Below are 24,310 nucleotides of genomic sequence, written 5' to 3' on the forward strand. Positions count from 1 at the left end.
CCACAGTCGAAATTTGCAAATTTTCGCAAAAATTCATGACGAAAAAAATTAAAGCACAATTTTTAACGGGGTGCGGAGACCTTTTTTCAGGTTCACATTTTACACAGAGTGATTTTTATGAACTCAGCCTAGCTTGTTAGAGGAGTCGAAATTCAACTGTACTTGTACGGTAAATAGTGTATTGTTAGTTGCCTATACACAATAAGCACATAATTTTATTTTATTGAATGCAACCAACAATACACCATGGAATAACTTTTTATGGCGGTGTGTGCCGGTCTTCGTGGTGGGAGTAATTCTTAAAATGCAGAGAGCTAGCTTCACACAATAATGTCAATGTCAGAATCTAGGGACTTTATATATATCTGTCAACCAGTGACATTTTTAAAAATCGTTCCTACTTTCGTTCAATTTCTAATTTTTACTAAAAACCGGTAAAAGAGAAAGTTACGAACATCCCAACCGAGTTAAAATCTAAACAGTGAGGTGATTTTTCACAAAATAATTGAGCTTTTCTTTGGTCTCTTAGTGACTTTTATCCCAAGCCGGTAGGCGTGCCCGTCATCAACAGCTGATCAAAATATTATTGTCACCCAAATCACGCCTTTTAATTATTAATGTTTTAGCTCAATTCCTCGAAGAACGCAATGGCCTCTGCAATCACAGATAAAGTCCAAGAACGCCGCAACCGAGTAAGTATTTTTTTGTGAATTTTTATTAACCCAAAGTAGGTGTTGCTAGGCCCTTTGCCTGAAGATTTTCTGCGCGTCAATGTCTCGGTCCAGCAACAACAGGAGGCTGCAGATCGCCAAACAGCCATCGCCTTACACCACCAACTCACCGGTGGGCACTACACAAATGCCGTGGGAAGACTGAGTATCACAGTAGCTCAAGCAAAACTTGCAAAGAATTATGGAATGACTAGAATGGATCCATATGCACGGATCCGCGTGGGTCACTGTGTTTACGAAACACACACTGATCCCAATGGCGGTAAAAATCCGCGATGGAACAAAGTTATCCACTGGTAAATCATTCAGTTGGTTTTACCACAAATGACGTTTTTCTTGCAGTTTGTTGCCCCACGGCATAAACACCGTCACGCTGGAAATCTTCGACGAGCGCTCCTTCACCATGGACGAGCTCATCGCCTGGACCCAGTTCCAGATCCCCCAGCAAGTTCTAGCGGGAGAAACCCATGAAGATTGGTATCCTCTGAATGGAAAACAAGGGGAAGGAGTAGAAGGAATGATAAATCTCGTCCTAAGTTACGTAGGGTTTCCCCATTACAAGTACCAACCCCCTGCACCTGTTATGGTGGTACCTAACGTAGCAGCAGGTGGTGGTGTCACACCGTTAAAAGTTTTCACGGCACCAGCTGCTGAAGTCGCGGTGCCTGCATTGAGCGAATCTGAGCTCAAACAGATCGAGGAAATGTTCCCGAATATCGATAATGAAGTTATTAAAACGGTGTACGAGGCGAATAGGGGTAACAAAGATGGTACCATCAACTCCTTGCTCCAAATGGCTGAATAAATTAATTTTCGCGTCATGATTCTTTAGTTGCGTAACTTTCTAGTCGTAGCTTAATTTTTTTAAAGGACCAAAAGGATCTGAAGACTTCGAAATTTTGTTTGATTTATTCATCAAAGTGCCAAAATAGTCGTGCTTTGTCCTTTCTTTAGTTTGCCATTTTTAGTTATGATTTGTCAATATTTCCATTGTTAGGTTTAATACATTTTATCTGCTATGTTAACAATTGTTGAAATAAAGCATTCCATTGATCTTCTTGGTTTCCTTCCAACTTCATAATGTAAAGGTTCAGCAACATTTGCACGGAATCCTCTGGAATACTCCTCAAGAATTTTACAAACTGAAGAAGTTCTGTGGTTTCTATAGATGGTTTCTGCGGTGGTAACAGTTTGATCACTAAAACGCGATGGAGTGGGCCCCCTTTCGCCATGACATTCTTGCAGAACGCATAGAAGTCGCTTCCAAACTCATTGGATGAAAGAATATTCTTTAAACACTTCTCTGTTTCTTCAGCAAAAACATCAACAACACCAAGACCATACATGGCAACAACATCATCAAAGAATTGAGCCATCCGTGCAGAGAACACCCCTAAGTCTTTGTTTGCTTCCAAATAAATAATAGCAAAAGACAATTTGAGATGCTCTCGCATTGCTTGAATTGGTGAGAAGATAGTCCTCCACTTCTCCACAAAAGAACGAAGAGTCTCAAGATTCCCCACGTCCTTTTCTACAGAACGGACCAAAACCTCCACGAAATTGAAGACAGTTTTAGCAACGACTCGTTCTTTGCACAAATCGGTGAAATCCGTGCGTTGAATAATTTCGAAAATGGTAGTCATAACTTCGCTTTTGTATCGATGGTCGATGAGACAAGAAGCAATGAACTCCTCCAGGTTACCACTCAAGAAGTTTTCTTTAATTACAGTCGAGATAAACTCCAAAGGAAGATCTTTGTGAACTTTGGGAGATGAATAAGTTAAGAGGTCCGTCCGGTCCATCTCAGAATTTTCTCCTTTCTTGAGAATGTCCCAGGCGAAGATGATATAACGCGCTTGACACTTTTCTGGGATTTTTTGAATGTCGACAACAAGTTGGAAAGTCGCGTGGTCAATCTTATTCAAAGTCTGCAGAAAGGCCTTAACGTAGTACCAGAATTCCTCCGTCGGGTTCTTGACGAAATACTTTAGAGACGCTCTTAAAATTTTGTCCCTAGGGACGTTTTCTTCGGTCTCTGTAAACCTCTTTAAGAGGTGTCGCGTGACGGCCACGTCTCCAACGCCACAAGCCAAAGATAACGAGTATTTTCGCATGGACTCCTCGTTAAAGAACCCTCTCAACTCTTCTTCCGGTAAATGAGAGAAGAGATAGTAAAGCGAATTTAAAGCGTGCTTCAAGAAGTCACCCTTACAATAGCTCAACAGCACCGGAATAACAAGAGAACTAGTGGCGTATTTGAAACTTTTTGCTATAGAAATAGCAATACTACCACTCTTGTCGTAGTCAACATCTTCGAGTTTATCAAACGATGGGTAAAAGGGAGCGATGTGTTCTAGAAACTCTCCAGGTGAGTCGAGAATTGCCAGAGCAGCACAGACCACATCCTCAGTGTCCTCATTCTCTTCTATTATTTTTAAAGCACGTTTAACAATCCCTTGTTGAAACTCCAAACTTGCGTAACTCTTCGCGTAGTTCAACAGTGCCACCGCTCGTGAAGGACGATAAAACAAGTGGTCAAGAAACTTCTCAAAGAGCGTGAGATTGTACGGTTGGTGCCTCAACAACCAATAATCGATTTCAAAGTCGTAATAATCTTGACTAAGCGCGAAGTAACACTCAAGAACGGCGTTCCGAACCTCCAAGTCTTTCTCAGTGCAAATAAAATCCCCCATGACCCCAGTTAAACTTCCTAGATCATGAATATACTCTTCGTCATTCCGTGCATCGTCCATACTCTTCTTTAAAGATTTTATAAGAGAGGGCTCCAGGACTGAAATTCGATCCTTCGGATTGTTTTTGTTCCATTTGAAGATGTCCTTCAGGACTTCGATATGAACATACTCCCAGGTCCTGTCAGAGTATATCTTCGGAACAAAATCAATGGATTTGATTAAGAGAGTTTTATTGAGTTCTTTGAATTTAGTTTGGAACTTCCACCGGTAATCACACATTAGCACTTTCAGAAATTTAAACAACTCGTCATCGGAGAGTTTGTTCGTTCGGAACAAGAACTCCATTTTCTTGACGTAGAAGTCATAACGGACTTCTTCGTAATCCTCTTGGAAATTCTCCAAAATCTCGTCTATAAACTCCCAGTGATTGTCTTCAAACTTGTCCATATTGAACGACTCTCCCACACTCTTAAGAAAACTTGTCAAGTCATCTTTGGTACAAATGTGCCGACCAACTTCCATAAGAGTTTCCAGGTCATTGTTGACTTTACACGCTTTGGCGAGGAGTTGCACCAACTCATCGCGATCGTCTCTAGAAGACTTCGCATTGAACTTGTCTTTGACAAACAAGACAGCGTCGGTGATCCTCATGAATGGTAGCAACTCGTTTTCGGACGCTCCTTTCTGTTTCTTAATAGCAACCCATTTTTGTCGTTCCTCCACGTCCATCGTTTCCATAACGATGTCCGTTATTAAGTCCGGAAGATCGTAGATGCTTTTATTGTATTTATTTTTAACAACTTCGCCGACGAGGTGGTAGTACTTCGATCCTAGTCCACTTTCAAGAGCGTTGTAATCGAGACCACGGCCACAATCTGGGTCTATATCAAGAGTCGGACCACAGTAATTGTAGACAAACTTGTACAACTCCTCAGGTGTCAAAATCTTCGTGACGGTTTTTAGGTGAAGACAGTTATTCCATCGGTTGGTGTTCGCGATGACAGAGTCTTTGTCCAGAGCGACTATTCTTCGTGTTAATCGTTTACCAAAATCAACTCCGATGTAACCGAATTCTTCCGCTAACTGGATAAAGTTGTGGACGTCGTTCCGGGCGATGTATTTAAAGCACGACTCGTGTTTTCTTCCAAAGCCTTCATTTTTTCCATAAAGAGCAAACAGTTGGGGGTGGCGCCCCCATAAAATTTGGAGTTGACGACAAGTCAAAGTAACATTGTTCTCATTGAACACATTTTCGATTTTTGACGAGCTGCAACCAACTAATACGTTCGTGGCTACGTGAAGACCGTAGCGCCCACAAATCTGGTCAAAAATTTCATCTAAATTGGTAACAAAAGTCGCCAGTTTTATCAACAGCCTCTTTCTTATCACGAACGATAGGGATGGTAAGACATCGTTGACAAAATTCGAACGGTTCTCATCTAAGTTCGACGCTAAATCCTGACAAAACCATTTATGTCTCACGAGTTTAGCAACGAGGTATTCTTCTTCAGTTTTTAGTATTTGGAGGAGGTCCTCGCTCCTCTTTAGTTTGAGGAGAAGCTTAAGTTTAAAGAACTTTTCGAGGCGGTTTTTGGGCTTTATTAATGAGAGTTGGTCGTACTCTATGGAGAGGTTCTTCAGAAGAATGTTCAACTTTCTTTGTTTTTCACCAACAGTTCGTCCTTCTAAAGAGTGAAACTTTTCATTGAAAGTGGCCAAATCCATCTTCCCTCAAGCTAGAAGATAATAAATGTGTTGGTTATGCAACCAATTATACACGTGTATGCATTTTTCGTGCAACTGCATGCTGCATTGATTTATTTGGTAATTTGATATTATTATGATAAGCGTGATGATGTACTCCATCAAAAAATGCATAGATGAAGGAGTGGATGGGATTAAAATCATGCTTTTCATGACATCGTAAGTGAGGTTACATTTTCGCTCTTAAAATAAATAAAAACTACCTCTGAAGAGCAATTGGAGCGCCACTCACACTGCTTTTATGCACCTTTTTAATTACTTAATTTTCAACAAGAATTATAGCAGGAACGTTACTCATTTGATGCTTTTCTTCTGAAGGTCATACGAGTGCAAAACAAGGAATTAAAATTTACGACGCAGATTTTATTGAAGTGGTAATTTCCGTACAAAAATTATAAAAAACGTTAATAATAGTCTATTTTATTGTTATAAGATTGGATTACCAATGTTTAACTACGCATCTACGATATAAAGATTCATCAAAACCCGAACCGCCTCTTCAGGAGCCTCCCTCAAATACGTAAGAACTTGACGATACTCCTGACAATCATTGGATGGCTTCTTCGACGGCAACAACTTCACCACAAGCAACTTGTAAACTAGTCCAGGATTCTGCAGAAGTTTCCAACAGAGTTTATAGAACTCGTCATCCTCCTCTGAAAAAATACTCAGAAAACTCTGTAGCGAATTCTTTACTTCTTCCGCAAAAATATCAAGAATCGTAAGACCATAACTAGCGATAACTTCTCCCAAGAACTGAGCGAGGCGCTCCAGAAACTTCCCCGAGTCTTTATTCGCTTCCAAATAAAAAACAGTGAAAGACAGCTGAAGATGTTGCCGGAAAGCTTGAGTTGGTGCAAATACCGTCCTCCACTTCGCCTGGAAGAGACGGAGAGTGTCGAGGTTCCCAACGTCTCTTTCAAGGTTTCGTACTAACGTTTCCACGAAGTTGAAGACGGTTTTGATCATCTCTTTTTCTTTATCCAAGTCGGAGAAATCAGTGCGTTGGATTATTTCAAAGACCATTGTTGTAACGGCGGTTTTGTGGGGGCTCTCGGTGAGACAGGAAACGATGAAGTCGTTAACAGCGTCGCTACTTAAGAAGTTTTCGCTGATGACGGTCAAGATAAACTCCAGGGGAAAGTCTTTGAAGGCGTAGGACGGCGTCTGCTTTAAAAGCCGCTCTTGGTTCTTCTCCACGTTGTTGCCTTTCTTCAGAACATCCCAAACGAAAATCACGTGTCTCGATTGGTACTTCTCCGGGATCTTATGGACGTTTACCAACAGTTTGAAGCTTTCGCTGTCGGTTTCATCCAAGTTCTTCATGCAGTTCTTGAGGTATTCCCAAAACTCGTCCGAAGGATTCTTAATGAAGTACTTGAGAGTGGCTGTAAAGACGTGTTTTAACACAGACACGTTCCGTTCGTTCTTTGCGAACTTCTTCAACAGATCCTGGACATCAGAGACGTTACCGACGATGCACGTCAAAAATAAAGAGTGCTTTCGAACCGAAACTGCCTTAGTTGACAGTTCCTTCAGGAAGACACTCAGGCGGTTCCCTGGGAAGTGGTAAAAGAGGTAGTACAATGATTCCAGAGCGTACCTCAAGTAGTCTCCTCTGCAAAACTTCACGAGAGCCGGAAGAACAAGAGGACTGCTAGTGTATTTAAAACTTTTAACAATAGCGATTGAGAGCTCGCACGCTGCAGAATCTTCCACGTCAATTTTGTTCGAAGTGGGGTAGAACGGAGCGATGTGCCCCAGGAAATCAGTAGGGCCCTCCAGCAGTGCTAAGACGGCAACAGCTACTTCTAAATCTTCCCTCGCTGAGATTTTTTCCAAAGCTCTTTTTATGACTCGTTGTTGAAACTCGGCACTAGTGAAAGTCTTCACGTAAATCAAAATTGACAAGTTTGATTCGTAGAAGACGTGGTCGAGGAACTTGTCGATGAACGCGTGAATAACTTCCGGTTGGTTCTTCAGCAGCCACAAATCCACTTCGATGTTATAATGCGCAAATTGCACGGAGAAATATGCGTTGATGACCTCATTTCGTAATTCCGAGTTGTCTTTTGAGCAAATCAGAGCTTGAAATATCGAACTCAACCCCACAATTTCTTGGATGCAGTCCTCTCGCTCCGCGTCTTTTATCGCTTTTTTCAAAGACTCAATAATAGGAGGGTGATCGAGGATAGAAATTTGATCTTTGGGGCGCTCTTGATTGCGCTTAAGAATGTAATTTAACAGTTTCACGTAGCTGTAATTCAAGTTCTTCTCCTTAAGCTGAGGCAGGAAAGTAATGGATTTGATGAGGATAATCTTCTCCAGGTCTTTGGAGTCCATCTTGTACGACCACCGGAGCGGCTCCGACTGCACAAATTTAAGAAACTTAAAAATCTCCTCATCGGTCAACTTCCCTTGTCTATGCAAGAACTCAATCCGTTTTATGTACAAGTCGTAGGCACAAAAGACTTTATCTCGCTGAAGAACTTTCAAGATTGTTTCGATACTCTCCCAGTGGCGCTCCTCCAGGAGATCCAATTCAAACCAGTTCATCATAGTGTACAGAAAATTCACGAGGACTTGTTCGTTATCATTCTTGTGACGTCCACAGACATAGCGGCCAACTTCAGCGAGGGCGTCCAAGTCGTTGTTGACTTTACATGTTTTGACAAGAAGCTTGATGAGTTCCTCGCGTTCGGCAATTGAAGACGTCACGTTAATTTTCTTCTTAATCAAAGGAATTGCGTCCTTCATGAACGGAATCAGGACGTTCTCATCATCTCCACGTTTCTTCTTAATAGTGACCCACTTCTGGCGCTCCTCCACGTCTAGCATCTCCAGAACTTTTTCAGAAATTAGTTCAGGCTGGTCGTAAATACTTCGATTGTACTTCTTTTCAAGAGTTTCACTCACGAGTTTGTAGTACCTCTTGCCTAAGACAAGCTCCAACCTGCTGAAGTCCCCAGTCCAGAAGAAGTTGCGAGTGTCCACAACTGGAGGACAATAGTTGAAGACAAACTGGCGTAAATCATCGTCATTCAGACTTTTAATCAACGTTTTGAAGTGGAGGGATAAAGCAAACCGCTTAGCGTTAGTGATGACAAAGTCTTTAAACAAAGAGACGAATTTTTTAGTGAGGCGCTTCCCCAAACCTTTCACACGATTGGTGTCTTTGACCAAATCGAAGTAGAAGTGAATATCAGCCTTCGCCACGAAGAGGGAACATGAATCTTCAACGTAGACTTTGTTGACGTATTGAACGAAGACTTGGGGGTGCTTCTGGTACAAATATTTCGCGTGTTGATTCGACAACTCCACGTTGTACTCTTTGATAACACTTTCGATTTTCTGCGCAGTGCAACCAATTAGTAAATTCGTCGCAAAGTGGATTCCGTAGTTGACACACGTCTCGTCAAAAAGTGAGTCCAAGTTGGTTCCATAAATCGCCAGTTTTGTTAACAATCTCTTTCTTGTGACGTACGAGAGGAATGGTAATATTTCGATGAAACCAGCGCTGTTCTGGTCGAGAACGGACGCCAGATGTTGACAAAACCATGTATTCTTCAGGAGTTTAGCAGGGATGTACTCTTCTTCAGATTTAAGTACTTCCAGGAGGTCGGGGAGTCTTTGTAACTTCAGAAGAAGCTTCAGTTTCAAAAGATTTTCAAAGCGGTTCTTTGGAATGAGCGCTGAAAGGAGTTTGTCGTGGTCTGAAGGAACATTTCTTAGGAGGGCGTTGAAGTTTTTTTGTTTTTCACTAACAGTTTCGCCTTCTAAGGAGTGGAATTTTGCGATAAAAGTGGTGATGTCCATGGTCTGAAAATGGGTATGCAACCAATTATACACCCAAATCAATTATTTTTGCAAATTGGTAAATTACCTAAATAATCGTCATTAACTTAATCGTTTGATTAGCCAATAGGGTAACAGGACATGTTACTTTGCGACTAAACTAAGAATTGACTATTTTATGATGATTCGACAAACGCAAAATTGAGGTTATATTCGTGGGTGTTAATTTTTACCTACGAAAAGGAAAAACTAGACCTCTTCCACAATCAACAGTCACTCTTCCTACTTCCCACAACAGTTTAAAAGTCTTCTTCTTAAAAAAAAATATGAATTAATGGTAAAAAATACTAATAGCCGACGCCGCTCTAACGGTTAAAGGATGATCTCTGACTCAACTGTACCCAAATGGGCGATCAAAACATGTAAACATTTTTCCAACTTAATACAAGTAAAGAACTTTTAAATAATTTGAAACTTTTTTCTTTCCCTTTTTGTTTGTATCCGAGACCTAGCAACTCCCAATCGATCGCCTCCACCATAAAAATGGAGCTCGAACTTTCAAGAGTGGATTACACTGTCGTTGGGATTACATCCCCCAACTGTCTCAAACTTCTACCCTCCAACGTGTCGAAAGAACCCCAAAAGGTAAAACTTAAAAGAACGAAACCAATAACTCCTCAAAGGTTGTAGTAGCCGACACCGATGGCATCCTGCAGATATTTTCCGTTAAAAAAGAAGACATGCAACTACATTTCAAGACGTTACCAGGCCCTAAGATACTATCAGTGCAACTGGGCGGAGCGATCGGTAAACCCCTTTCGTGTTATTCAAATTGTTTATTAAAAATTTCAAGGAAGCACAACGGATAAAATATTCGTGGCTTCAGAAAACGAGGTCCGTGGCTACACAAAGAAAGGGAAGCTGTTTCTTACTTTTGATTCCGGGATGACAGAGGCTATATCAGCCATGTAAGATAATCGCGTCTTGAATCTACATCCACGTCTGTCTTTTAGGTTTGTGATTGGTAACGATCTTTTTTTGTGCGGCAAGCATATTTATAACCATTACCGGGATTGTAAGGACGTTGGGTCGTATCTTTGCGGAGATCGTATCGTGGATGTTGTTGCGTTTTATGCAGACAAGGTACTATCAATTCAGGATTTTAAAAATAACAGACAATCAGACCCGTAGACTCATGTCTTTAATTGCTTGCGAAGGCCGCATGATCCGCGCTTTAGAACACGCGAGGGTAACTCTAAGTATGGAAGTGGAGAGTTCCCCGAGTATTCTTCACGTCTTGGAAGAGGACAGTACCAAGACTATTCTCTTTGGAACTGTGGATGGTCGTGTCGGCATACTAGACGTTGAAAAGTATTATTTTTCTCAAATTTAGACACTTTGAAAGCGTTGGTTTGTAGACAACACGGCTTTGACCGCTGGTTAGTCACCTCTTCCAACTCCAGTACCATCTCTTGCATTGACAGTTACGATCTCACGAACAATGGTACGAAAAATTTAATTCTTGGCCGTCAAGACGGTTCCATCGAGGTGTACGTCATCAACGTCAACGACCAAATGGATGCATCCATCCTCATTTACACACATGTAAGTTTGGTACGACCCTGAACCAACTGGTTTTCAAGCTCATTGTCATTTTCCAGAACTGCAACGAGAGTGTGTCATCACTGCAATGCGGGATCGTTGGTACCACCGGTTTTGACGAGATCCTGGTGGTCACATACACAGGAAGAGTGTTTGGATTGACCACCGAAGCCATCGATAAGAATGTTGGGGGTGATAGTACCGTCGGAGGGTACATTTTTTCACAAGATGCGAGCAACAAGATCTCCAAGCTAAAGTGAATGGAGAGACTATTCTAATATTTTACTTAACACTGGTTGCAGGGGCGAAATTGACGATCTCCAAATGAAAGTCGCTAAGGAAAGGGAGAAGTACCAGAGCTCCACACAGTCGTTCTTCGAGGAGCTGTCAGCAATCCCGCTGTTATCCATCAAAGACAGCGTACGCTTCTATAGTTTCTTTGATTTAATTTGGTGTAGTTTGTTCTGTCGAAGGAGACGGCGACGTACACCCTCACGATGGAGGTCCCCACGGCTATCGACAACGTCCTCTTGCAAAGTAACGTCCACCTCGACCTCCTAGACGTGGAGAGAAACTCCGCTGTTATTAGCTACAGCAACGCGGACACATCAGTGAGTGGTCAAGTTTTGCAACCCCCGATGAGTTTCTCTTGTAGATTGGAAACCACCTCCTGGCCACTTACCGTTGTCAAATCAACACAAATCGCCTGGAGATTAAAATCAGGACTATCGAAGGCCAATACGGGGTGTTGCAAATCTACGTTACACCCCTGGTGCAACCGAAATGCAGCAGGTTACAACAGTACGAAATCAAACCTCTTTCTTTGCATTACAGAACGTATAATTTCGACGAAACGAGGTTGTTTAACTCTTTGACCATCAAAGGGAGCTTCAGCTTGGCGGAAATGCACACTTGGATCTCCCAGTGTTTGCCGGAAGTCCCTGAAAAACCCCAAATTGAAGAGACTACGCAACTTTATTTCGAATCGACGCTGTTAGGGACTATTCTACACTGCTCCTATCAGTCAGTTTTCTAAACCCGCGCTAACGGAAAATATACAGAGTGTTGCAGGAAAGGGGAAGCGAACTTCAGATCGGATAACATCTCTACAATTTCCATTTTGAAGGAGTTTCTGACTAAAGAAGCCACGAAAAAGAAGATCAAAATCGATATGAACTCAAGTGAGTACGACTCTTTAGAACGACGTGATTTTTAAGTTGTAGGCATTTCCGATGAGACCATCAACGAGGTGCTTAAACTAATAGAACCGAAATTGATTAAGATCAAGGATTTGAACGACAACGTTACTCTTTTGGGGGCTTTGAACGAGCTGGAAATCACCGAAGAGGAGAATGTCGCGTACCTGACCACGAAGTATCGGGAGTTGCTCAGCCACGAAAAGGACACTTTGAGGGAGTTTCAAGCGCAGCCGAACCTCCTGGAGCGACTTTACGGTAACTCTTGCCATAACCTTCGATGTAATTCTTTTACAATTGTGGAGGAGGATCATATAAATTACTTGTAAAAGTTTAATTTTAACAGTGCGCAATTTTAGGTATTATCAACGATCTGTACGTCGACTACCACAAATTCAAGGGCTCGAATGTTAAATCCAAGTTGGTCCGTCTTCAGGAAATCCTTGACAATTATTCTTACGACGCCTTGGTGCAGTTTTTTCGCCCAGAATCATCTAAATAATTGTTTTATGTTTGGGTAATAAATGATTACTCAATCGAAATTCTAGTCAATGTCGTCTTTCTGTTTATTTTTAAATAAAGTTTGCTTACTAAATAGTTTTCATTGTGGTCTTCAAGCAGAGACGCGAAAAGTCTTTAAAAGTGCGTCTGTTGTGAGATTCTGCGGTGTTTTTTTATGACGGGTGAGTACTCAAAACCTGAAATACTACAAATCGTACTGTAATCATTTATCAATTTCCTGACACGCAAATGAGCGCATTGCAACAAAAATTTACCAATTAATAACAGGTCAAGTTTCAATAAGAATTAATAATCATAATTACAAAAGCGTTTATCGTTATCGGTGTTATTACCCAAAGGAAACTCCCACGTGAAAATTATCGGAAATTTTCGAATTTGACCATTTCAAAAAATTCCCAAAACAACATGGCGAGGTATTTAAAATGTTTCAAACCAGAAACAATCAGTTCTTTTACAAAAATACGCTTGAAAAGGAACTGAATTTTTTCGTATCAATCAACACACTCCCATAAATTTCAGCACAAACCTGTTGTTTCTAAACCGCCGGAGGCAGTCCCTCCTTGGTAAAAACCAAAAACGTCTCATAAATCCATCAAAAAATTGTACCAACTCAACCCATCTCATTACCCACCCAATTATCCGCATTTTCCAAGGACCTCGTGAACTCGACCAATCATTCCACAAAAAAATCCATGCATTTGTATTTTCCAGATAAATGTGCAGATCAAGCGACAAACTCTTCAGTAGCATGTGACAATGACCCTCCACAAAACCATAGTCTTGTGCTCCCTCTTCACCAGTGTCCTTCCTTTCAAGTTCGATACCATTCCCCTCGAAGAAGTTATTAAAATTCTTGTACCAACCCTTAATTCCAAAAACCCGCAATGTCGCAACCATACCATGATCTACGTCGAGGAGCTGAAAAAGATGAGACTGTGGGCTACCGAAAGTACGTGGAATTAGTGTACTAATTGTGTACTAAGTTTTTCCTTTAAGTGTTCGACGCGTCGTCAAAGTTTCCCAGTGGGGTTCTCTTCGGTTCTTCTGTGGATTTCGGCAATTTTGATGAGTGTATGGGAGTAAAAGTGGACTTAGGGGGTGAAGAACTACAAGGAAGATACTGCATGGCGAGGTTTCACATCGCACCCCCCGAGTCGGAAAAAGAGCGGCCGTTGTGTCGCGTTTCGGAATTCTCAGGAAATGCGTCAGCGTGGGAAAAAATTCTGGTAAAAAAGAGATTTCCGTATTACCTTGTAGCTAAATTAACAAATTTTAGGCATTCTCCAAGGACCGCAGTCGGAATTCGCGTAACGACTTTCACTTTTCTTACTGTCTCCCGTCTTCATGTACTTTTGAAGACCTGGAGGACTCCCTCGAGGAGGTCACCCGACAATTTAACAGTTTCACCGATTTTAAGGTGACGGCAACAGTTAATCCGCGGAATTGTCAGGTGAAGAATCCGCCGTACCTTTCCACCGCCGACATCTCCTTCATGTAAGTCACCAAAAGCAGAATTTTTGTTATTTTCTCCAGTTCTGTTGTAGCATTCTTCGTGCTTATCGCCGTGGTCGCCACGTGTTACGACTGGTTAATGAAGTTGGACGATTTGAAGAAGTACAAACTTCTTGGTAATAAACACCGACTTTTGATGTCTTTTTCTGTTTGGACGAACCTGAAGAAACTAACTAATGACCAAGAGAACGACGAGGGACTTCAGTGCATCCACGGCCTGAAAGTCTTCTCGATGTTCAACGTGATTATGGGGCACAGAATCATGTTTGGAATCGGGTCGCCGCTGCTCAACCCCAACTTCGTAGAGGGTGTAAGTTATCACAATTGTCGCTCTTTTCATTGCTTGTTTAGTTGTACGGAAGGATAGAGGCCACGGTGCTGCTCAACGGCCCTATCATCGTGGACACGTTCTTCAACATCTCCGGGTTCTTGGTTTGTTACTTGTTGTTGAATCAGTTCGAGAACCGCAAGAAGAAAGTCAAGTTTTTCTTCCTCTACATCCACAGATTCATCAGGTAAATTATCAAAAATTTGATCCGGGATGATGATGGTCTTGTAGATTAACTCCGGCGTATGCTGTCGTTCTCGCGTTCTACTGCACCATCTTCGTGATGACCGGTTCCGGTCCTCTGTGGTTGGAGCGCATGCAAGTGGAGCAAGAGCGGTGCGTTTCGAGCTGGTGGGCCAACATCCTCTACTTGAATAACTACATCAATAAAGATCAAATCGTAAGTCTTTAATTGCTAAGAAGAGTTTCCAGCCGCTTTTTAGTGTATGTTCCAGTCATGGTACCTAACCTGCGACATGCACTTCTTCTTAATCGCACCCATAATAATATGGTTGTTACGAAGAAAACCCGCCATGGGTCTCCTCGCTCTTTTCATCATCATCGTGGTGTCGGTGTCTGTTGTTTTTACCACGGTCTACCTCAACGAAGAAGACGCGATTTTGTTACTTTACATGAGGTGAGTCGCGTAGCTCCTGATGGTCATAGTCATGGTACTTTTCAGGTTCCTCAAAGACCCAGTTATCAACAATACCTTCAAGAATGTGTACATACCGACGCACATGAGAGCCAGTCCGTATTTCATCGGAATGGTTACTGGTTACATAAAGTTCGTAATGAGATCTCGCCAGTATAAAATGCCCAAAGCCATGGTCTACATGGGCTGGATCATGAGCGTTTTGGTTATTGAAGCAACCGTTTATTCCGCTTTTATTTTCTACATCCCCGAGAAGCCCTACGACCCGTTAATGTCAGCTATTTACTCCTCAATGCATCACGTTACTTGGAGCATCTGCATCAGTTGGATGATCATTGCCATTTCTGAAGGAAACGGAGGTGCGTCCTGCTAATTCTTTCAAATGTTAAAACTTTCTTTCAGCCTGGATCCAACCAGTTTTGTGCTGGAAACCGGTGGTGCTCCTTAGCAGGATAACATACACTGCGTTTCTTTGCCATGGGGCTATCCAGTTGTACACTTCTGCAACGTTAAGACATGCAACGTACGCAGGAATATTTAATCTAGTAAGTTATTATGACATCCGAAGACTAGAATAACGTGTTTTCAGGTCTTTCAGACCGCTGCCGACATCACATTAGCCTACACGTGCGGTCTGATTCTTAGTATGTTATTCGAAGCCCCCATTTTGAGCCTAGAAAAAATTCTTTTACGAAGAGGTAAATATTTAGAAGCCCGGAAAAAAAATGACTTTGGTTTTCAGATGTCACAAGAGACGAGGAGAAAAAGACGGTGGCTGCTCCCAAAATTAAAATTATCGATCGGTTTTAGAATTTAAGTGTGTAAAAGTCTGACAAGAGAAATAACACGTTCGAGAGGAAAATTATTTAATGTAAATATAAGTGAAACTAAACTTTGTACGCAAATATCACGAACTTTATAACTAAATTTTTGGTTTCTTTTAATACAAAGCGTTTTATATTAGCAGCTACTTCAAGTTTCTTAGCCTCAAGCTGTCAACTTTGGCCCAATCCATCTTGGCGTATTTGTACGGCTCGTGCTTATCTTTAACGATCCAAAACGAGTCAATCACAGCCCCTTGTTTATCATCGGAAACTTGTTCCAAATACAAATGTGTCCCATTGTACGCCTTTAGCCTGGTGTAGCCGTAATCCCGACTGATAAACGCAGACCACGGCGGTCTAGTCACATTAAAGTCCTCTCTTCCTTCTTTGCACCCAGCCGAGCCGGTAACGATATGCACAGGCGCCCCTGGATTAACATAAGGCGCTGCGTACGACCCATTATAAACTTGGTAGTCATAAATCGGCCACAATCTCTCATAAGAATGTTCGTGCGCCCAAATCTCCAAATCAACTCCGTAGTCATAAAACAGTTTCTCCAGGCCAAAGAAGTGGAGGAATGGTAAACCCACGCGAATTAGAGTTTCGTGATGGGTGCAGTCGTCAGTGTTAGAGTTACTACAATACATGGGACGGTGACCCATCACGACGATCCACGGCTGTTTTGCGCGGTTTTCCGGGAGATTTGCGGTAGCTAAGTCGTTTTCTAACCAATCGTACTGGAAAACGAGGGGTTTTATACCATAGTAGAGGAAGTAGTAGACTTCTGTTGATATGGAGATGATATGCATGGGGCCGATGTTGATGCTGAACATGTAGGAGTCGTCGCCGGGCATGTTGAAGCGCGATTGGTAGTTGCTGAAATTGCTGGAAAAGAAGTGGGAAGGTACTACAAATACACCTTCGATTGATTTTCGTACAATAGACAATTAAGAAACGGTAATATAAAATTTTGTAATCTGCATTTTTAGGTCCAATTGATGGTTTGAAGTACAGAAAAAACTGCGCATTTAGGCAAGCAAATATTGTTCGCAGATTACGTATTTGAGTTTCGTGAAAAAGTGTTATTACTTTATCTTTTAAATAAATAAAAACTAAACATAATACAAATATTAAAGATAAAAATGGATAAATTGAGACGTGATTTTTATCTATTTTTCTGTCTTATGTCTTATGGAAACTAAAAATATTTTGGTAAGAGTTTAAAACACGTAAATCAACAAATCTGTTGACTCTGATAATTTCATCACATCAATCGCCTGATGTTGATATTTTTTATCTTTTGGATAAATATTCATCAAATCTACTTTTTATGCAGAAATAGCACTCACTATTTTTCCTCATGATTCCCAGGACATGTCATATAAGGCAAATATGCAGCAACAGCTTGAATTTGACGCATAAACGCGTCACCAACTTCCGCATTCTCCTACAAAAACACAATAAGTGACCCCAAAGATCAGCATGACAAGTACTAACTGAATCCATGTCGTAAGCAAAGTCACCAACGTGCAAAACAGCGTCGTACAGCCCCCTTTGTGATTCTTCTTGCAACCGCGCCAAAGATTGCGCATTTTCGTTGCCCATGTCGCCAAAAATAACTAAATGAGGTTGCCAGTTGTCTTTAGGGGCTGTTTTAAACCAAAATTCTTCAGACCATCCAAGACTACTTCCACAGTGGTAAACTAACAAAAAAACATGATCAAACTAGAACGATAAATAAGGAGATTGGATACCATAACGGGCGTCCGGTGTTAAGTTCCCCAGCACCACAGTATGAATATACTGCCTGCGTTGTTTGTCGCCCCCATCCACAAACACTTTCGAAGACCCTGTGGCTGTTAGAATTAACCCCCCAATTCCATATTCAACAACAGAAGCACCGGTATCGTTGAATGTCGACCAAGTAACAACAATTTCATCAACAGTTTCTCCGTAAGCCAAATGAACTTGTTCGGGTTGATAATAAAAAATTTGGTTATGAACCACACCGAACTTAATCAAAAGAAGCACGAAGCAAAAGGACCACATCGCGATTACAAAAATAAATTACGCGCGTCCGTTCAATCGTATATATTCGCACTATAATCTTTTATCAATCATTGTTGTTAAACAAACTTGACATAACGATGACGTACATGTGATGACAGATTAATAAAAAAAAGCGGTTACTAGGCAACTGGAGGTTATGTCATCGATCAGCCAATCGGAAAAGCGCGTGTCAAGGTGAAACGGCACGTGATTTTTTAAAAAATTTTGAATTATCTACGAAAATAGGAAAAAGATTGTTTTCAATGTCATGTTGTTGTTTTGGTTTTCTGCCAATTTGCGTAATTTGTTGACAAAAATAGAAAAAAACGCACGATTAATAGGCAACCAATTATACACCTTAATCGCTTTAATCGTGTTTATTTAAATTTTTCTTTTTGTGCTCATGCATTTCGTTGGACATTTTCCGAATTCTACCACATTAGTGCAGAACCTGACCCCAGCACTTAAAAGCGTTAATTAGACGAGTTCATTACGCAAATTATCGCTATTTAGAGCGACAAACTAATTTACGATAGCATTGCGACATAAACGCCATAAAAAGTATAAAAAAGTGCGGCAATTAAGGCGTTTGCCACGGGAGCTCTTGAGACTGCCAAGCACTTGAAATTAATTAAAGATACTTTATCTTGTCGTTTGGACTCATAAATTCATTGATCTTTCATCGGAAGCCACCGTCTAATCCGCAGATTTCCATTCTTATCATGTGTTGGGAGTAAAGTTCGCATGCGCCTCGTGTTCATTTTATAGTGACTTTGCTTTCTACACATTCATTTGAAATTGGTTTAGTCGGCCCGGTCTTCCACTGCAGCACAGCACTGCAGCCTGAAAAAGACCGAAACGTCGAAGGTGAGATTGGGTCAATCAGTAATTTTCTACAACGCAATGTAAGTTTTTTTTTTATCCTCTGTTTATTTAATCGAAATCGTCCCAGTTCGCAAATATTAATTTTTATTTGTTTTATAAATATTTACCTGTGAGATGGGTGAAGAACCTTGTCATGGGTTGTTTTTTGGGTTGTTTTAATAACCGTGTAGACCAACATGGAATTTAATTATCATAAATTAGACAGACTGTTTTTAATTCAAAACAGGCCTAATTGGATACAGTTCACGAGTTTGTATAAGCGCTCTTTTTTTTACTGGACAAGTCTAATTTTACTGCATAATTGTCAACGGAACTGTCTCTGCCATAAATGCGGTCTAAAAATAGCCCCTTCAATTCTGAACTTTCAAAAATCTCAGTTCTGTTATTGTTTTTCTCCTTCGGCATCGTTACGCAATGATGTCGTGATTCCGATAAATTCTAAAGTCCAAAGTATCCATCGACTATAATTTTAGAGTTCGTCGTTTTAATTACACGGTCAATAACAATAAGTTCATTGTTAGCTTAAGCCAACGAAGTATTTTACTCAGGTGAAACACACGCTTTTAATTAATGTTATCTAATTAATAGAAAATCTGACCCCGGAGACAAAAATATCGATAAAATTTGTCCCAGACATCGTTCTATTGCCTCATTTCTAATCGTCGTAAAAGGTTGTATTTTTAACACGTTTATGTAATGAAAAATGATGAGCGATGCCCATATGGTCACATGTTTGTTGCGTGACAGTTCTCAAAAATAGAAGCATTTACGTCCACGGCAGGTTTCCACGATTATCTTACCTAGACTAGAAGCGAAAGGAACAATGTTTACTATTGCAATTGATTTTTTATTGTCAATATTTGCAATATACGTTTTGCATACAGACAGGTGTTTATAACTGCGGTTTAATGGATATAACAAAACTGTTTTTCTTTTTTTAACACAGTTAAATTGTCTGACACAGATTTTCAGGGTCGCGCAGATTTATTATCCCAAAACGTAAAAATCGATAGCGCACTGATCCTGTGGTCACGTTTTGGGTCTAAATCTGTGCAATTTTATCATTGCTATCGTTCTAAACACTTTTTACTTTCGCTGGTAAACTATTAGAATTTTCATTGTAAACATTTCGAAATTTGTTTTGTATACACGTTCCGTCCTCATCTTATTCTTAAATAACTAAAACAGATTAGATAACGCGTGTACATTTTTACTCCAAATCCAAAGAAATAAAATTGGTAAACATAATTGACGAGGTTATCGGTTGTATCGTTATAAATACTTACGGTGTTTTCCTGAATTATTTACTCAATTAGAGGCAATTTGGAGCTAGACGCGTCGTAAATTCACGTAGATCTCACGTTCCTGATAATAAGAAATTAACGAGAATTTTTATCACAAACTGATATCGCTTGGTTCTCTTATTTTTTGTTTTTCCAGAATGTTGTTCCGAGTCGTTTATACAAAAACCCTTTTGCGTTCCTCCCAGCACCTCGCTCTCCTCTCCAAAACATGCAACTACTCCACGAAAATCGAATACAAGCCTATAAGAAGCGTCCTCGTGGCTAACAGAGGAGAAATTGCTGTTCGAGTTTTCCGAGCTTGTACGGAACTCGGGATCAAATCAGTGGCGATTTATTCAAAGGAAGACAGAGCTCACATCCACAGACTTAAAGCTGATGAGAGTTACTTAGTCGGCGAAGGACTTCCTCCAGTTCAGGCCTATCTTAACATCCCTGAAATTATCAAGATTTGTAAAGACAACGGAATCGACGCTGTGCATCCTGGATATGGTTTCCTTTCGGAGAGAGCGGACTTTGCGCAGGCTGTTATTGATGCCGGGATTAGGTTTATCGGGCCCTCGCCGAAGGTGGTGCACCAGATGGGGGACAAAGTGGCGGCGAGGGAGGCGGCGATAGCCGCAGGTACTTAAAAAACCTTTCTCTTACATTGCTTGGGTTTTAATACTTTTCTTAGGAGTCCCGATCGTCCCTGGAACTGACGGTCCCGTGACGACAAAAGAGGAAGCTAAAGAATTCTGTATCAAACACGGTCTCCCCGTCATCTTCAAAGTAACCCCTCAACTCGAAGTGTCGTTTTCTACTTTTTTTTGTAGGCTGCTTATGGTGGTGGTGGCCGCGGAATGCGCGTAGTCCGTAAAATGGAAGAAGTCGAAGAAAACTTCCAAAGAGCGTCCTCCGAAGCGCTCAGTGCTTTTGGTAATGGTGCTATGTTTATAGAAAAATTCATCGAACGTCCTCGACACATCGAAGTCCAACTTATGGGCGACAAAGCTGGAAACGTGGTCCATTTGTATGAACGTGATTGTTCAGTTCAACGAAGACACCAGAAGGTGGTAGAAATGGCGCCGGCGCCACACTTGGATCGCAAAGTGCGAGACAAAATGACTGATTTGGCTGTGAAATTAGCTAGACATGTAGGTTACGAGAATGCAGGAACTGTTGAGTTCTTGTGCGACGAAAAAGGCAACTTTTTCTTTATTGAAGTCAATGCTAGGTTACAAGTGGAGCATACAGTAACTGAAGAGATCACAGGGATTGATTTGGTACAAACCCAGATCCGGGTTGCTGAAGGCATGACGTTGCCGGAAATGGGAATCCAACAAGAGCGCATCAGCCCTAAAGTAAGCAGTCTTGAAGTTGACACAACTAACACAAATTTAGGGTTTCGCAATTCAATGCAGGGTCACCACGGAGGACCCGGCGAAGAGCTTCCAACCCGACATCGGAAGAATAGAAGTGTTCCGTTCAGGAGAGGGCATGGGTATCCGTCTCGATGGAGCCTCCGCTTTCGCAGGAGCGATAATTTCCCCTTATTACGACTCTCTTCTTGTCAAAGTTATTGCACATTCCAAGGACTTGCAAGCCTCGTGTGCGAAGATGAACCGGGCGTTACGAGAGTTCAGAGTTCGCGGTGTTAAAACCAACATTCCATTCCTTTTGAACGTTTTGGAAAACCAGAAGTTTTTAAATGGGGCCGTCGACACGTATTTTATCGATGAGAATCCACAGCTGTTTGATTTCGCCCCGACACGAAACCGGGCGCAGAAGCTGTTGAATTATTTAGGACAAGTTTTGGTTAATGGGCCTCAGACGCCGCTGGCTACTCCCAACAAACCGGCGGAAGTTAAGCCTCACGTACCGGAGGTATCTGAAGGTAAATCATGGCGCAAGAGAAGCTAACTACTAATAATTATCTAGTCAGGGTCACTTCAAAAACTGGCCCAATGTCAAAAAACTTCAGAACGTTCAACGCAATTATTTATTTAATCACACTTGTTTCTTTCTTTTTTACTTACTTTCTAACTTGTTTTGTTGTTTTCTTTATTAATTGCACGCCTTTTGTTTTGTTCGACAGAATACCTGGCCGTCACCCCCCACAGAGACTCAAGTAAAGTATCATTTTTCTTTTTTTTTTTAACTTAACAATCATTAAACTTGCCATTGTTTTTCTGCTCTTTTCTTGTTGTAATGCGAATTTTTTGCGCTTTCGACAGAAGTGCTCCCGCCGAAAGGGTTCCGCGACATTTATAAACAGCAAGGTCCTGCAGCTTTCGCAAAGGCGGTGAGGAACCACAAAGGTCTTCTCCTGATGGACACGACGTACCGAGACGCCCATCAATCTCTTCTAGCCACCAGAGTCCGTTCCCACGATCTCCTGAAAATCTCTCCGTTCGTTACACACAATTTTAATCAATTATATTCTTTGGAGAATTGGGGTGGGGCAACCTTTGATGTCGCCTTGAGGTTTTTGCACGAGTGCCCTTGGGAAAGATTGGAAGATATGCGAAAATTGATTCCCAATATTCCTTTCCAGATGTTGCTTAGAGGCGCTAACGCGGTCGGATACACCAACTATCCTGATAATGTTGTTTTCAAGTTCTGCGAGCTTGCGGTGAGGTCTTTGATTGCTGTTGCAACAGAACTCGATGACTGTTTTAGGTCCAAACTGGAATGGACGTTTTCCGAGTGTTCGACTCTTTGAATTACCTCCCTAATTTGTATGTGGGGATGGAAGCTGCAGGTAAAGCTGGTGGTATCGTGGAAGCCGCAATTTCATACTCTGGAGACGTCAGCGACCCCAACAAGAAAAAATACGACCTCAAGTACTACCTCAAGATCGCTGAAGAACTCGTAAAAGCCGGCACCCACGTGCTTGCCATCAAAGACATGGCAGGTTTGCTCAAACCAGCAGCTGGAAGGTATGTCATCGATGCCTTGTAACCGTTTTAACAGTACTGTTTAGATTGTTGGTAACGGCTCTTCGCGACAAGTACCCAGATCTCCCCATCCACATCCACACCCATGATACTAGTGGCGCCGGCGTCGCCGCCATGTTAGCCTGCGCTGAAGCTGGTGCTGACGTCGTGGACGTCGCCGTCGACTCCATGTCTGGCCTTACAAGTCAACCCAGCATGGGTGCCATCGTTGCGAGTCTTCAGGGTACTCCTTTAGATACAAAACTTAACCTAGCTAAAGTTTCTGAGTACTCTGCCTATTGGGAACAAACTCGTACTCTTTATGCGCCGTTCGAATGCACCACCACCATGAAATCTGGTAATGCTGACGTTTACAACAATGAAATTCCTGGAGGACAGTACACTAATCTTCAGTTCCAAGCCTACTCGCTCGGTTAGTAACCTAGAGAAGTAATAATCAGTGGTCACAGTTGTTCTTTTAGGTCTTGGTGACTTTTTCGAAGACGTAAAGAAGGCCTACGCGAAAGCCAACATCCTTCTGGGCGACATCATCAAAGTCACACCGTCCTCGAAGGTTGTAGGAGACCTCGCGCAATTCATGGTACAAAACAAACTCACTCCTGATGACGTCCTTAACAAAGCCGAAGAACTCTCATTCCCCAAATCAGTAGTGGAGTACTTACAAGGCCACATTGGTCAACCCTACGGAGGGTTTCCTGAACCACTTCGTTCGAAAGTCCTAAGAGACATGCCGAGAATCGAAGGACGTCCCGGAGCCTCTTTGGCACCATTGGACTTCTCCAAAATTAAGGAAGATCTTCAAGAAAGTTTCCCCCATGTCACTGATAGAGATGTAATGTCCGCGGCGCTCTACCCTCAAGTAACCAACGAATATTTAGCGTTCAGAGAAGACTACGGTCCTGTTGATAAACTCGACACTAGGATTTTCCTCGTTGGACCTAAAGTCGGTGAAGAATTCGAAGTAACTATTGAGAAAGGTAAAAATTTGGGAATCAAAACACTAGCAATGGCTGAAGACTTAACTGAAAACGGCGAACGCGAAGTTTTCTTCGAGTTGAACGGAACCTTGCGGTCGGTTCATATTAGAGACAAAGACGCAGGAAAAGAGATTCATGTACATCCAAAGGCAGACAAAGCAAATAAAAAACAAGTAGGAGCCCCCATGCCTGGACAAGTCATCGATATTAGAGTAAAAGTTGGCGAGAAAGTCGAGAAAGGAACGCCATTGGTCATTCTTTCCGCCATGAAAATGGAAACTGTCGTCCAAAGTCCGGTCGCTGGGATTGTTAAGACTTTGGACGTTAGCATGGGAATGAAACTAGAGGCTGAAGACTTGATGATCACCGTGGAGTAGAAATTTCGATAGTTAGGCTGTGTCGTGTACAAAAGAGCATATTTTTACATTCGTTGGATATTTTTTGGAAACCTCCACTAGAAATTATTTATTGTTATTGCCTTTGTTGATCTTGTTAATATTTTGTTACATTTTATTAATAAACTTGATATTTTATACG

General features: G+C 41.6%; 7 protein-coding genes across 11 annotated transcripts; 4 read left to right on the forward strand and 3 right to left on the reverse strand.

Moving 5' to 3' along the window:
• Positions 1 to 312: 312 nt before the first annotated feature.
• Positions 313 to 1,784, forward strand: LOC148170428 (toll-interacting protein-like). 2 transcript variants are annotated; one of them, XM_088043883.1, is made up of 4 exons: positions 313 to 548; positions 627 to 692; positions 732 to 1,027; positions 1,074 to 1,784. In XM_088043883.1, the coding sequence occupies exons 2-4, from the start codon at positions 648 to 650 to the stop codon at positions 1,534 to 1,536; spliced, it is 804 nt and encodes a 267-aa protein (XP_087900009.1). In that variant the 5' UTR covers positions 313 to 548; positions 627 to 647; the 3' UTR covers positions 1,537 to 1,784. The 2 variants fall into 2 exon arrangements, with proteins under 2 accessions (XP_087900009.1, XP_087900008.1); XM_088043882.1 differs by having other exon boundaries at positions 313 to 486.
• Positions 1,626 to 5,573, reverse strand: LOC148170429 (uncharacterized). The gene is made up of 2 exons (XM_088043887.1): positions 5,392 to 5,573; positions 1,626 to 5,160 (listed from the first exon to the last, which is right to left on the reverse strand). The coding sequence occupies exon 2, from the start codon at positions 5,147 to 5,149 to the stop codon at positions 1,748 to 1,750; it is 3,402 nt and encodes a 1,133-aa protein (XP_087900013.1). The 5' UTR covers positions 5,150 to 5,160; positions 5,392 to 5,573; the 3' UTR covers positions 1,626 to 1,747.
• A 19-nt stretch (positions 5,574 to 5,592) lies between these two features.
• On the reverse strand, positions 5,593 to 9,413 carry LOC148170430 (uncharacterized). Of its 3 annotated transcripts, none has more exons than XM_088043880.1 (2): positions 9,221 to 9,413; positions 5,593 to 9,007 (listed from the first exon to the last, which is right to left on the reverse strand). In XM_088043880.1, exon 2 carries the CDS (start codon positions 9,002 to 9,004, stop codon positions 5,642 to 5,644), a length of 3,363 nt encoding a protein of 1,120 aa, XP_087900006.1. In that variant the 5' UTR covers positions 9,005 to 9,007; positions 9,221 to 9,413; the 3' UTR covers positions 5,593 to 5,641. The 3 variants fall into 3 exon arrangements, with proteins under 3 accessions (XP_087900006.1, XP_087900005.1, XP_087900004.1); XM_088043879.1 differs by having other exon boundaries at positions 9,217 to 9,413; XM_088043878.1 differs by having other exon boundaries at positions 9,072 to 9,413.
• Positions 9,414 to 9,502: 89 nt separating this feature from the next.
• On the forward strand, positions 9,503 to 12,427 carry LOC148170431 (BBSome complex member BBS7-like). Its single transcript, XM_088043885.1, has 13 exons — positions 9,503 to 9,628; positions 9,667 to 9,790; positions 9,837 to 9,951; positions 9,997 to 10,126; positions 10,167 to 10,354; positions 10,402 to 10,588; positions 10,645 to 10,841; positions 10,888 to 11,005; positions 11,044 to 11,196; positions 11,241 to 11,608; positions 11,657 to 11,766; positions 11,809 to 12,039; positions 12,141 to 12,427. The coding sequence occupies exons 1-13, from the start codon at positions 9,527 to 9,529 to the stop codon at positions 12,281 to 12,283; spliced, it is 2,166 nt and encodes a 721-aa protein (XP_087900011.1). The 5' UTR covers positions 9,503 to 9,526; the 3' UTR covers positions 12,284 to 12,427.
• Positions 12,428 to 12,918: 491 nt separating this feature from the next.
• On the forward strand, positions 12,919 to 15,707 carry LOC148170432 (nose resistant to fluoxetine protein 6-like). Its single transcript, XM_088043886.1, has 11 exons — positions 12,919 to 13,252; positions 13,300 to 13,529; positions 13,580 to 13,797; positions 13,837 to 14,125; positions 14,167 to 14,330; positions 14,375 to 14,543; positions 14,587 to 14,780; positions 14,826 to 15,157; positions 15,201 to 15,343; positions 15,388 to 15,496; positions 15,541 to 15,707. The coding sequence occupies exons 1-11, from the start codon at positions 13,060 to 13,062 to the stop codon at positions 15,606 to 15,608; spliced, it is 2,109 nt and encodes a 702-aa protein (XP_087900012.1). The 5' UTR covers positions 12,919 to 13,059; the 3' UTR covers positions 15,609 to 15,707.
• Positions 15,648 to 17,824, reverse strand: LOC148170433 (acid phosphatase type 7). Its single transcript, XM_088043881.1, has 4 exons — positions 17,377 to 17,824; positions 17,120 to 17,325; positions 16,972 to 17,069; positions 15,648 to 16,507 (listed from the first exon to the last, which is right to left on the reverse strand). Exons 1-4 carry the CDS (start codon positions 17,669 to 17,671, stop codon positions 15,766 to 15,768), a joined length of 1,341 nt encoding a protein of 446 aa, XP_087900007.1. The 5' UTR covers positions 17,672 to 17,824; the 3' UTR covers positions 15,648 to 15,765.
• Positions 17,825 to 18,464: 640 nt separating this feature from the next.
• On the forward strand, positions 18,465 to 24,308 carry PCB (Pyruvate carboxylase). Of its 2 annotated transcripts, XM_088043997.1 has the most exons (10): positions 18,465 to 18,576; positions 19,997 to 20,481; positions 20,534 to 20,628; positions 20,673 to 21,200; positions 21,241 to 21,733; positions 21,935 to 21,967; positions 22,074 to 22,471; positions 22,519 to 22,778; positions 22,823 to 23,208; positions 23,258 to 24,308. In XM_088043997.1, the coding sequence occupies exons 2-10, from the start codon at positions 19,998 to 20,000 to the stop codon at positions 24,148 to 24,150; spliced, it is 3,570 nt and encodes a 1,189-aa protein (XP_087900123.1). In that variant the 5' UTR covers positions 18,465 to 18,576; position 19,997; the 3' UTR covers positions 24,151 to 24,308. The 2 variants fall into 2 exon arrangements, with proteins under 2 accessions (XP_087900123.1, XP_087900124.1); XM_088043998.1 differs by lacking the exon at positions 21,935 to 21,967.
• Positions 24,309 to 24,310: the final 2 nt, after the last annotated feature.

Source organism: Gnatocerus cornutus, chromosome 8 (genome assembly GCF_029298725.1).
Source record: "Gnatocerus cornutus isolate USDA-ARS CGAHR chromosome 8, icGnaCorn1.1, whole genome shotgun sequence".
Classification (NCBI taxonomy): domain Eukaryota; kingdom Metazoa; phylum Arthropoda; class Insecta; order Coleoptera; family Tenebrionidae; genus Gnatocerus; species Gnatocerus cornutus.

Coding starts and splice junctions, on each gene's coding strand:
- LOC148170428 (XM_088043883.1), top strand. CDS start 648: ATGGCCTCTGCAATCACAGATAAAGTCCAAGAACGCCGCAACCGA. Junction 693..731: donor TCCAAGAACGCCGCAACCGA/GTAAGTATTTTT, acceptor AACCCAAAGTAG/GTGTTGCTAGGCCCTTTGCC. Junction 1,028..1,073: donor TGGAACAAAGTTATCCACTG/GTAAATCATTCA, acceptor TTTTTCTTGCAG/TTTGTTGCCCCACGGCATAA.
- LOC148170429 (XM_088043887.1), bottom strand. CDS start 5,149: ATGGATTTGGCCACTTTCAATGAAAAGTTTCACTCTTTAGAAGGACGA.
- LOC148170430 (XM_088043880.1), bottom strand. CDS start 9,004: ATGGACATCACCACTTTTATCGCAAAATTCCACTCCTTAGAAGGCGAA.
- LOC148170431 (XM_088043885.1), top strand. CDS start 9,527: ATGGAGCTCGAACTTTCAAGAGTGGATTACACTGTCGTTGGGATTACA. Junction 10,355..10,401: donor GGCATACTAGACGTTGAAAA/GTATTATTTTTC, acceptor GTTGGTTTGTAG/ACAACACGGCTTTGACCGCT. Junction 11,609..11,656: donor ATTCTACACTGCTCCTATCA/GTCAGTTTTCTA, acceptor AGAGTGTTGCAG/GAAAGGGGAAGCGAACTTCA.
- LOC148170432 (XM_088043886.1), top strand. CDS start 13,060: ATGACCCTCCACAAAACCATAGTCTTGTGCTCCCTCTTCACCAGTGTC. Junction 13,530..13,579: donor CAGCGTGGGAAAAAATTCTG/GTAAAAAAGAGA, acceptor AACAAATTTTAG/GCATTCTCCAAGGACCGCAG. Junction 15,344..15,387: donor ACGCAGGAATATTTAATCTA/GTAAGTTATTAT, acceptor ACGTGTTTTCAG/GTCTTTCAGACCGCTGCCGA.
- LOC148170433 (XM_088043881.1), bottom strand. CDS start 17,671: ATGTGGTCCTTTTGCTTCGTGCTTCTTTTGATTAAGTTCGGTGTGGTT. Junction 17,070..17,119: donor TTGCTTACGACATGGATTCA/GTTAGTACTTGT, acceptor GTGTTTTTGTAG/GAGAATGCGGAAGTTGGTGA. Junction 16,508..16,971: donor GGGAATCATGAGGAAAAATA/GTGAGTGCTATT, acceptor CTTCTTTTCCAG/CAATTTCAGCAACTACCAAT.
- PCB (XM_088043997.1), top strand. CDS start 19,998: ATGTTGTTCCGAGTCGTTTATACAAAAACCCTTTTGCGTTCCTCCCAG. Junction 20,629..20,672: donor GTCTCCCCGTCATCTTCAAA/GTAACCCCTCAA, acceptor TTTTTTTTGTAG/GCTGCTTATGGTGGTGGTGG. Junction 23,209..23,257: donor GTTCCAAGCCTACTCGCTCG/GTTAGTAACCTA, acceptor TTGTTCTTTTAG/GTCTTGGTGACTTTTTCGAA.